General features: G+C 48.9%; 2 protein-coding genes across 6 annotated transcripts; one reads left to right on the plus strand and one right to left on the minus strand.

Annotated features, from left to right (window-relative positions):
• The first annotated feature begins 201 nt into the window (after nucleotides 1-201).
• On the plus strand, nucleotides 202-8007 carry mrpl4 (mitochondrial ribosomal protein L4). Its single transcript, XM_086212451.1, has 9 exons — nucleotides 202-423; nucleotides 1438-1519; nucleotides 1721-1892; nucleotides 2187-2238; nucleotides 2319-2436; nucleotides 2565-2671; nucleotides 3313-3422; nucleotides 3493-3566; nucleotides 4678-8007. The coding sequence occupies exons 1-9, from the start codon at nucleotides 346-348 to the stop codon at nucleotides 4821-4823; spliced, it is 939 nt and encodes a 312-aa protein (XP_086068577.1). The 5' UTR covers nucleotides 202-345; the 3' UTR covers nucleotides 4824-8007.
• hyls1 (HYLS1 centriolar and ciliogenesis associated) lies at nucleotides 4890-10307 on the minus strand. Of its 5 annotated transcripts, none has more exons than XM_086212450.1 (13): nucleotides 10092-10307; nucleotides 9832-9960; nucleotides 9554-9699; nucleotides 9232-9336; nucleotides 9096-9136; nucleotides 8753-8940; nucleotides 8421-8476; nucleotides 6183-6316; nucleotides 6033-6081; nucleotides 5575-5629; nucleotides 5413-5494; nucleotides 5276-5302; nucleotides 4890-5077 (listed from the first exon to the last, which is right to left on the minus strand). In XM_086212450.1, the coding sequence occupies exons 3-13, from the start codon at nucleotides 9654-9656 to the stop codon at nucleotides 4949-4951; spliced, it is 969 nt and encodes a 322-aa protein (XP_086068576.1). In that variant the 5' UTR covers nucleotides 9657-9699; nucleotides 9832-9960; nucleotides 10092-10307; the 3' UTR covers nucleotides 4890-4948. The 5 variants fall into 5 exon arrangements, with proteins under 5 accessions (XP_086068576.1, XP_086068575.1, XP_086068573.1 ...); XM_086212449.1 differs by having other exon boundaries at nucleotides 9832-9998; XM_086212447.1 differs by lacking the exon at nucleotides 9832-9960 and having other exon boundaries at nucleotides 9554-9782; nucleotides 10092-10306.

Consider the following 10307-nt stretch of genomic DNA (forward strand, 5'->3'; position numbering starts at 1 on the left):
AATGATTATTATGTGTGCTGAAGTAGAATATGCAGATTTAAAACAACAGATTTTGAAAAAAAAATTATTGACGATTTTTTTTTTTTTTACCGGGGCACTACCGATCTATACATGGGCACGTGCCCTAGTATAACATGTCTGGCAACGCGGCTGGGCTAAAGAAAGAAATGATAAATGTTCGACCATGACTCCGCGCTGACCGCTCGTGACGTCATCGGGTGCGACGGCGTTCGATGCAGATTAGCGACCGCGACCTCTGCGACGTCATCATGGAGTCTCGCATGTAGCAAACACCCTGCCGTGGATGAATAGTTAAATTGTATTTGATATTTATACGCCTAGTAGATGAAACTGTTTTTTTGTCTGGCCAGAGAAATGATCCGAGTTCCTCTGCTGGCCTGCGGGAGAGGACTGGCGAGGAGGGTGAGTCGTGTCAGCATGCAGCCGCTCAGCTAACTGTTAGCATGCAGCCGCTCAGCTAACTGTCAGCATGCAGCCGCTCAGCTAACTGTTAGCATGCAGCCGCTCAGCTAACTGTTAGCATGCAGCCGCTCAGCTAACTGTTAGCATGCAGCCGCTCAGCTTACTGTCAGCATGCAGCCGCTCAGCTTACTGTTAGCATGCAGCCGCTCAGTTTGCTGTTAGCATGCAGCTGCTCAGCTAACTGTTAGCGAACTCATATTAGCCGCCCCGGGGCTCTGGCAGAGGGGGTCCGGTCGTGAGTAGAGTAGCAGCTGGGTGCTTCCCCTCGGTGTACCCCTCATTTCGGGGGCAACCTGCGCAGTTGTTCTTAGAGCTCCGTGGGATCCTTAGCGTTCCGGTGTTGGACGTCTCCCAGCTCTCCGGTATCCATGTGAGTGTCACTGAGTCGGAGGCTCTCGTCCGTCCAGGTTGTGCCCAGGTGGGTCTGTGCTATCCACCAGTTGCAGGTGCTGGTACCGACCCCGTTTAGTATCGGCCCTCACACATGTATATATGTGTGCGTGTGTATATTTATGTTTAATTTTTCCAGTTTCTTATTTTTTCGTGCATGTTATTAGTTGCTTTCCCTTGAGTCCAGACATTCAGTAGCTGAGGGAACATGTACCGACCTGGAGGACAACAGCAAGGACGAGATGCAGCTCGAGATTCCAAAACAGTTGTCTCCATTCACACGTGATCTGTAGACCAGCCAGAGACCAAACTACAATAGAAACAACCAGGTGTCACGTGTGTTTGGAGAGGGTTTTTCTATCCTATTTTTAGATGTATTTTCTACTAAAACCAATCATTCCCTCCCAGAATGTGAGCTTCAGTTTGGAGGCCCATTGAATGTCACTCACCACCAACTCGATCTGATGTACAACAATTGTTTGTTTTAGCTACTAAACTCATATTTGAAGCCTTTGTTTTTGTAGCTCTCCGGCTGCTCCACTAACTCATCTTCTTCTTCTTCAGCTGACCTCCTCGTTCTCCAGTCAAAGTGATCTGCCGCCCAACTTACTGTTGCCTAGCAACCTGGTGGATCCTGCCAGACTCAGTGAGTCAGGAACTTTTGTTATTTGGGTCTAAACGTCCCTTTGAGAGTTGTGCTTGTTAGACTCGCATGGTGTTTGAAGGTCATTGTAAACCTGTTCATCAAAACTCTCTGCTGTCATGACAACCATGATGAGTGTGAAAAAATATTGTTGATTACGTTATTGTAAGTGAAGACAAAGGTCATGACTGTTTCTGCCTGCAGAGCGTCCTCCTCCTCCTCCCGACTGTTCCCACCCTCTTCTGAGGAAATGCGATGCCATCATCCCTCGTCACTTGACCCCCGTCCACATGTGGGTGGAGACTCTAGAGCGGCAGGACAGTGAGCCACTGGGGTTGGCTGAGCTCCACCCTGATGTCTTCGCTGTGCCTCCCAGGTACTGTCCAGCTCCTGAGATTCAAGAGAACATCATGAAATGTTCTTAAGCACGATTAGCACTCAGTCTCTCAGGCAGCAATCATCCTCCACCTAAACGAGGGTTAAAAAGTGCAGCTGTGTTAAAGAATGAATGGGGCAGGTTTTTGGTTATCTGGCATCAAAGCTTTGTCCTTCCGAATTGAAAGAATTCAGTCTTAGTTCAAAGTGTCACCATGTTGTAGTCTAGACGTGAGTGGAACCGATGGAGCTGCAGGTGAACCCAGCGTTCTAAGAGTAACACTTCTCCCCTCAGGCTCGACGTTCTCCACCAGGTTGAAAGATGGCAGAGGAACTACAAGAGGATCGTAAGTGCTGATGATTGTCCTGTTTGCGCTGAACTAGTGAAGACGTTGACAGATTTTGGTCTTTTTTTCTGATGTCATAGAGTCACGCCAGCACAAAGGTCAGGTCTGAGGTCAGAGGTGGAGGAAGGAAACCGTGGAGACAGAAGAGAAGTGGGAGAGCTCGCCATGGCAGCATCCGATCACCGATCTGGAGAGGAGGTGCTCTGAAGATTTAGAGCCACTTTAGAAACTTAGTTTGTGTAATTGACCTCAACTGCTGGTTCATTATTTTGTCATCAAAGTTCTGCAGGGCTTTGACCCGTGAGTGATGCTGATGTTTGTGTCAGGTGGCGTCTCCCACGGCCCCCGAGGGCCCACCAGTTACTACTACATGTTGCCCATGAAGGTTCGAGTGCTGGGACTCAAAGTGGCACTGAGTTCCAAGATGGCACAGGTAAGTGACATCAAGATCCCAATGATAGGAATAATAATAATAATAATACCTTTGTGAATTCTAAATATTGTGTTGTAGCTTAAATGGTGTTGAGAAATGTGTGTGTGTTCAGTGTTGGATGTTTTTAGCCCTCAGTTTAGTCTCACAGGCAAGAAGTGAAGCCTGATGCTTGGTGTGAGCAGTCGCCCACCACGGCAGAGTTTAGGCTTCACTTTCTGCCTGCAAGACTAAACTTGGGACTAAAAGTATGCTCCACATTTCACGAGTAAAGCTGTACCAACACTCCTAATAGAAGACTCCGGTTCTTCTTGTGTAAGAGAGAAGATATGTGAAGAGCAAGCAATGTTCTGGGTCTGGGACCGGGACCTGGCATACTGACCTTTGACTGCCAAAATATTTCAGCCAGGCCAGGGAGAACAGGGCATGAGAGCCATGCGATGAGGGCATAATGCCTCAGACTCATGGCAGCAAAGAACCAGTGGGCTGGTACCGATAGTAATTTTGATGCAAATATTGCACTTCTAGCATTGCTCAAATTCAAACAATAAAATGTACAAGATCACGTGTTCTTTCTCTCCATGGAGTGGAACCACCATGAGGTATTCGCGCTGACATGTAGCCGTGTCTCTGTTTTGTTGCAGGACTACCTTCACATCGTGGACTCCCTGAACATCCCATCACCAGACTCCCAGTACCTGCTGGACCTCATCAGACACAAACACTGGGGGGAGTCGGTGTTATTAGTCGACATGTACGCGTCAGCACAACACTTGAACTCTTCCTCTTTTTCTACACTTTTTAACCTCCTTTTTTTATTTTAGAGGTGATGAGTTTCCAGAGAACATTCTTCAGGCTACGGCAAATCTGAAGACCGTGAACATCATTCCAGCCATCGGTACCAACTACACAATCTATTCCACGTGACTTCAGTCGAAGGAAAACTGTAGTAATTAAAGTGTTAGCATCAGCTAGCTCAGGTCCAGGATGCTGGTTAGCTTAGCCCAATGTCTGGTAGTGGGTGGAAGTGTTAGCATTAGCTAGCTCAGGTCCAGGATGCTGGTTAGCTTAGCCCAATGTCTGGTAGTGGGTGGAAGTGTTAGCATTAGCTAGCTCAGGTCCAGGCTAGTTAGCTTGACCCAATGGCTGGTAGTGGGTGGGAAGTGTTAGCATCAGCTAGCTCAGGTCCAGGCTTGTCAGCTTAGCCCAATGGCTGGTAGTGGGTGGGAAGTGTTAGCATCAGCTAGCGCAGGTCCAGGATGCTGGTTAGCTTAGCCCAATGTCTGGTAGTGGGTGGGAAGTGTTAGCATCAGCTAGCTCAGGTCCAGGATGCTGGTTAGCTTGGCCCAATGTCTGTCTGGTAGTGGGTGGAAGTGTTAGCATCAGCTAGCTCAGGTCCAGGCTAGTTAGCTTAGCCCAATAGCTGGTAGTGGGTGGAAGTGTTAGCATCAGCTAGCTCAGGTCCAGGATGCTGGTGTGTCCAGCAGGAATCCTCCTCCTCCTCCTCATCATCAGTAGCAGCAGTCGCTCTTCTAGTCCTCAACAAACGTTTGGTTCTGTTGACCCAAGTTCCAGTGGAGCTTTGGAGGTGCTGTGTCAAATCACTGCGCCCAGTCAGGAAAGTAGTTCCGGCTACGTGTCTGATTCTACCACTACAACGTCTCCTCATGCTAAACTGGTATTTCAGAAGTTACCAGATCATTTGAAGTACGTTGCAGATTTATATATATATATTATTTTTTTTAATTACTAAATCTGGTTAGTTAACCAATAAACATGTACTTGTGTTAAATACATGCAAGATTTCAACATTGAAGATCAGATCTTGGTTCATCTAACACCTTTGCCGAGTTTGATGGCTTTAAATGCTTCGCTTTCTACTTGGTGTTTTCTCTCTAATCCAGTGTACTTTAATGAAAGCTCTAGCGGTAAATTAGCATTTGCTGCAACCACTGACGTGAGTGGGTCCTGTTCTCAGAGTGCTCTTTGTTTTGTCTTCTGTCCATCAGGTCTGAACGTCCACAGCATACTGAAACATGAAGCTCTCGTTCTCACGCTACAAACACTCAAGTTTCTTGAAGACAAGCTGCTTTGGCACGACCAGCGTTACAACCCTCTGTACCCATTTAAGCTGCCATACTCTGACTTCCCGTAGGGCGAAGCAGCCCACTGACCGCTTGTTGTCTTCATGTGTATAAAGTTGAACAAAACAACATCAATAGTAAAAGGACATTTTATTGAAGACATCTTGAAGGTGTGTGGAGGGCAGAAACTCTCGACTCAGTAAGTGAATTTGTGAGGAATGAGTCCGTTGGCCAGATCGTTCCTGATCTCCCAGCGGAGCGCAGAACGCTTTTTCTCTGTAGGGACGATGTACGTGTTTGGTGCTAGAACTCTTCGCGGCTTCGGCTGGAACACAGAACCAACAATGAGGACCACGTCTAAAAATAGTTCAGTTTAAAATGAACCTGTTCAAGTATTGATGCTTGGAAACTGCAAACTTTCCTTCCTGCACTGCAGTCGGAGGACAAAGATTATAATATTTGAGGTGCCAAGACTTCTGTCTGAGGCCAGTGGACCTTAAACTGTAAATTTCAGGGAACTCACTGGTGGAGGCTGGTGTGCCAGTCGATCCTGGAAACAGAAGCAGAACGTTTTGAAAGAAAACCACTTGCTAGCAGACGTGCTCACTGTCCAAGCCTGGACGGCATCCTGAGGTCAAAGGGTAAAAGAAAGGTTACTACCTTGATCTCCCGGCGCAGAGCTCTCCGGTCTCGCTCTCCTGGAGCTTTAAACATTTCCCAGAGCTGCTTGTACTCGAAGTACCTGCAGGTGACAAAAAACCTGATGTCCCTGTTCAGCCTGAACTATGAGCAACGTTCACGAGCCCCAGTTGGGAGGCTTACTTGGCTACCGGATCGCTCCTCTTGACTGTGGGCTGGCTCATCACTGGCCGGATGACTGAAACATGAATGCAGTGGAAAGTGTTAGCATGCAGGAGGAGGCTGAGCTGCTAGCAGAGCGATTGTGGGAAACAGAACAACAGATTCCCTCTGATGCGAACAAACAGCAGCAGGCATTTAGCCACGCCCCCTCACTGCTTCAGGTCACCTCCAGGTTTCTTCATGTATAAAAATTACAATAGATTGTAATACTTCAGGAGGGCCGGATTAAATTAACTGCTCATCAGCAGTTATATTTCAGTGTTCAGATATAAAGTACAAAATACACTAGTAGTTTACATTCTAACCTGCAACACTATCAGAGTACCTCTAAACTGCAGCATTGGAGTACAGACTTTGGTCTCCAGCAGCAGTAATACTGCATGGAAGCAATCTGACATTTGTAACAGACGTTGACTCACAGGATTTAGGTTTCGGTCGCAGATCTCCGTCACTTCGAGTTTGTTCAAACTGAAAATCAGGAGAAAGTGATTTTCAGGGAGAAATTGTTAGTGCATAAAATCTACATGAAGTATGACAGTTTTTGACATTTATCTATTGTGTGGACCCACCAGTCCTCTGATGTAGGACTCTAAGGAACTGGAGCCGCCATCGGCCTCCGAGCTCGAGCTCCGGCTGCTTCCGTCTTCATCCTCCAGGTCAGAGTCGTGTTGCGCCGGCACAGGAAGCAGGTCCAGATGGCTCGCTGCACACAAACACCCACGTCAGACTTACTGGACACGGTAAAGACACTTCTCATTCACATTGAGTGAGATGACGAGGAACTAGTGGCCCTCGGGGATCCGATCACAAGAGGATGACGGACCGCTGCCCGCTTGGACCTGCTGACAGGAGGTGATGTCAGATTCTTGTGTGTGTCTGTGGTCCCAGGTGACTATTTGTGACCGGATCACTCAGGACCCATCGTACTGGCGCTTGAGTCCCTCTTGAACGTGTCCTCAGTTGAATAGTTAAAGTAACTCAGCTCTGATTTGCCGCATACCCGTCTCCGGAAGCAACACTCCGTCCCACTCGATTGGCGTCCAGCTCAAATCCGCCTTGGAATCGATGAACTTGATGTCCTTGTTGCTGGAGGACTCATCCAGATCCTCAGTCTCCACTCTGTCCTCGTCATCCTCCACCTGGACATGTAGACTGCCTGCCTCCAGTCCTCCACATTGGTCACCGTCTCCAAGCTCAGGCCAGCTGTCCACTGTCTCCCCGACCAGCAAGAGTTCATCAGCTGGAATGGGCCGATGTCCTTCATTTGTCCAACCCTCACCCGTGGAGGCGTGGGCTTCCTCTGGTTTCACGTGTCCCTCAGCGTCCATCTCTTTCTGACAACCATCACGTCCACAACACCACACACCAGCTTCGTTCTCCAACGTGGCCACTGGAGGAAACCCCTCATCCTTGGGCTCACCTGTGGGTTCCATGTCAAACCTGCCCGCTGACCCATCGTCCTCGTCATCATCATCTCTCCTCTCAGATGAATCCCCGCAACTGTCCTGCTCAAACTCGGCCCCCATGTGGTCGTCTGGTCTGAAGGTGCCGTAGCCAGAGGTCGTCATGCTCGCTGCTGGACTGCTGCTGGAGCCCTCGTCATCGTCTCCACCCTCGTCACTGTCCACCAAACACTGGTGACGAGCGTCTCTCATTGGTTCCTCCTCCCTCGCAGGCTCTGTGTCAACCTCAGTCATTTGCTCACGCTCTACCTCCTCTTCCTGTGTCTCTCCATCAGACCAGAAAGAGGAGTGGAGGGAATTCTTTTCGTCCTCACTGTCCTCGTCCCACTGAGCGTTGTACATTTTGTACATGTGTGTGTGAGATCTCTGGAGGTTTAAGGAGCTCAACAGATTAACTGGGATGCTTCAGGTGCTCCCTCTGCTGGTGACCACTGAAACCACATCTCCAGCCAGAAGGGGGTCATTACCCCTCTGCTAGACAGGACTTTAATGTTCTTACTAATAAACAGTAAGCACTGGATCTGCTCCACCTGCTCACGTCCCCGTCTGTCCATCTTTCTCTCCTCCTTTCTCTCTCTCTTTATCTCTTTCCTTCTGTCTCTGTCTTCCTCCATTCTCTGTCTTTGTCCATCAGTCTCTCCTCCATTCTGTCTTTGTCTCTGTCCATCAGTCTCTCCTCCTTTCTCTCTATCTCTGTCCCTCTCTCTCCTTCTGTCTCTCTGTCCTCCTCCATTCTCTCTTTGTCTCTGTCCATCAGTCTCTCCTCCTCCTTTCTCTCCCTCTTTATCTCTGTCCCTCTCTCTCCTTCTGTCTCTCTTTCTTCCTCCATTCTCTGTCTTTGTCTCTTTCCATCAGTCTCTACTCCTTTCTCTCTCTCTCTTTATCTCTGTCCCTCTTTTTCCTTCTGTCTCTCTGTCTTCCTCCATTCTCTGTCTTTGTCTCTGTCCATCAGTCTCTCCTCCTTTCTCTCTCTCTTTATCTCTGTCCCTCTCTTTCCTTCTGTCTCTCTGTCTTCCTCCATTCTCTGTCTTTGTCTCTGTCCTGCTCTCCTGCTCTCTCTCCGTCCCCACTGATCCTGGATCTGCTCCACCTTCCTGCTGGTAAAGGAAGGTTCTGGTGGCTGCTGTTGCAGGATGTGCTGCTGATGGAGAATTGTTGGGTGGAGGTTCATTGAAGGAGGGAGGTGCTGGACCTGCTCTACTTGGACAGAGTCAGGACAGAACTTTGGTTGGGGTTTGGTGCCACACTAATAAACCTGACCTGACTTCTGTTGGTAGATATCTGAATGCCCCAGAACCAAGAATAATATCGATAAACATAAAAAGGAGGGTGAGTGAACGTCACCTGAGTCGTCACTGTACACCGATTCCTCACAGACCAGCGACAGACCGTTCTGTTTCCTGTGGGAGGAGCAACAATGATGGTTAGAAACTAAAATCACCTCGGAGTTCTGTGGTTCTTCGGTATAAACGTGTTCACTCCGGTGGTTTCATGAAGCACTTCAGTGACAGCTCTCACTCGGTGGCTCCTGTCACATCTCCAGTCTTTCATCTGGACTTTGTTGAACAGACAAGTGAGAGCTCCGCCTCCTCACACCTTCACTGAGTGCGACTTGCTAATGAGCTTAAGACATGAAGCAGGTGCATGTGTGTTTCTGCAGATCTCTCCTAAACTACCGTAAGACTTTTCTCTTGATCACGTGTCTCCCCTGGGCGTCTGGGGTGGAGGCAGGTTCCAGCTCCACTTGGATCCTGGTGGGAACACCTGGAGGCAGCTGGAGCTTTGGAGCTACCGAATGTTGAGCGTAAGAGTCACAGCGTCCCTGCTTCCAGCTGGGGTCTCTGTCTGGACAGGCGGTGAGCACCTGGGGGGGTAAACTATTATGTAATATTCTTCATTCATGTCCATTGTACGAAAAAGCTGAATATAAAAAGGAAAGATTCAACAATTAAATATCTAACAATGTGGCTGCTGAACGTCTGAGTTACAGACTCAGAAGACGTTCCGACAGAAACGTACCGCTCGGCGTTCAGGGTCACCGCAGACGCAGCAGCCACTCACTGAGGGAACAGGCCACTTGTTAGTGTGCAAACACAATGAATGGGAATTCAAATCACAATTTTTGAGGTCCTCTGTCATAAAAGACTGTCGTCACCTCTCTCTTTGGTGTAGGCAGGAGGACTCGGCTTCAGCGTGGTCTCTTGGCGAGGGGGTGAGGTCGGACTCCCCCACTTCCCGTGCTGAATCAGTTCATCGAGATCTAGAACACAAAGAACAGCAAACCTACAGGGCAAGTTTGAACTCTCCATCAACCACCACACACCAGTATTAACATTCAGAGACATGTGACCTGAGGAGGAGGTTCCTTCATCTCCCTCCTGGATCAACTGACTTATTCGTTACTACACTGCTCAGCTGACACACAGGAGCTTTGACACCATAACCAGGAAACGTGTTAGAGACATGAGCAGAGGAACCTCGCTTGAATTCTTGCAGTCGGTGTTGAGGAATGTTTGTGTAGCCCAGAATCGCCAGCTGCCCTTGAATCTCCTCCTCAGAAAAATCCAGCATGTCCATCATAGTCCAGGAGGAAGAACCGCATCTGAAGGGGGGCAGCCCCAAACTGTTGGACGGAATCCAGCACCGATGAGCAGCAGCAGAAAAGAGGAAATCCGGTCGTGTTCCTGGGTAGAGACGCTGCATTTTCTCTCACACACACACACACACACACACACACACACACACACACACACACCTTGAGCTCCAATCTCAGCTGATGGTGAAGATATTGCTAAGTATCTCTGGCTGCTGGGGCGTCGGCTTGCTGCTGAAGGGTCCAGGTGTTCGCTCGATCCCTGGCCTGGTCAGGTGCTGTTAGTCGCAGCTGCATGCAAGTGTTACTACAAGACGCTTTTACAGGTTCTGTATATTTCACACGGAGTAACGCCAGCAGTGTTCACAGTTAGTAGTCAAACATGCTAACATGCTAGTAGCGTCGCGGGCGGGTTTTCTCACCTGCACGAGGTTGGTCAGTGGCCCGGGTCCAGCCCGGTAAAGCTACCGACAGTTGCTGCGTTTCATTCTTTTCATACTGGGACACCAAGACAACAACTACAGCGGCCGTTAACGAGCTTTAAAAGAGACGCCTGCCCTTTTCGCGGACGTGACTTCCGGTCAGTTTCTTCTTCGTGCTTGTTATGGAGTTTTAGCGACTCTGGCGCCCAGCAGCGA

This window comes from Aulostomus chinensis, chromosome 8 (assembly GCF_037954235.1).
Source record: "Aulostomus chinensis isolate RoL2024-O1b breed Wild chromosome 8, RoL_Achi_v1.0, whole genome shotgun sequence".
Lineage (NCBI taxonomy): Eukaryota > Metazoa > Chordata > Actinopteri > Syngnathiformes > Aulostomidae > Aulostomus > Aulostomus chinensis.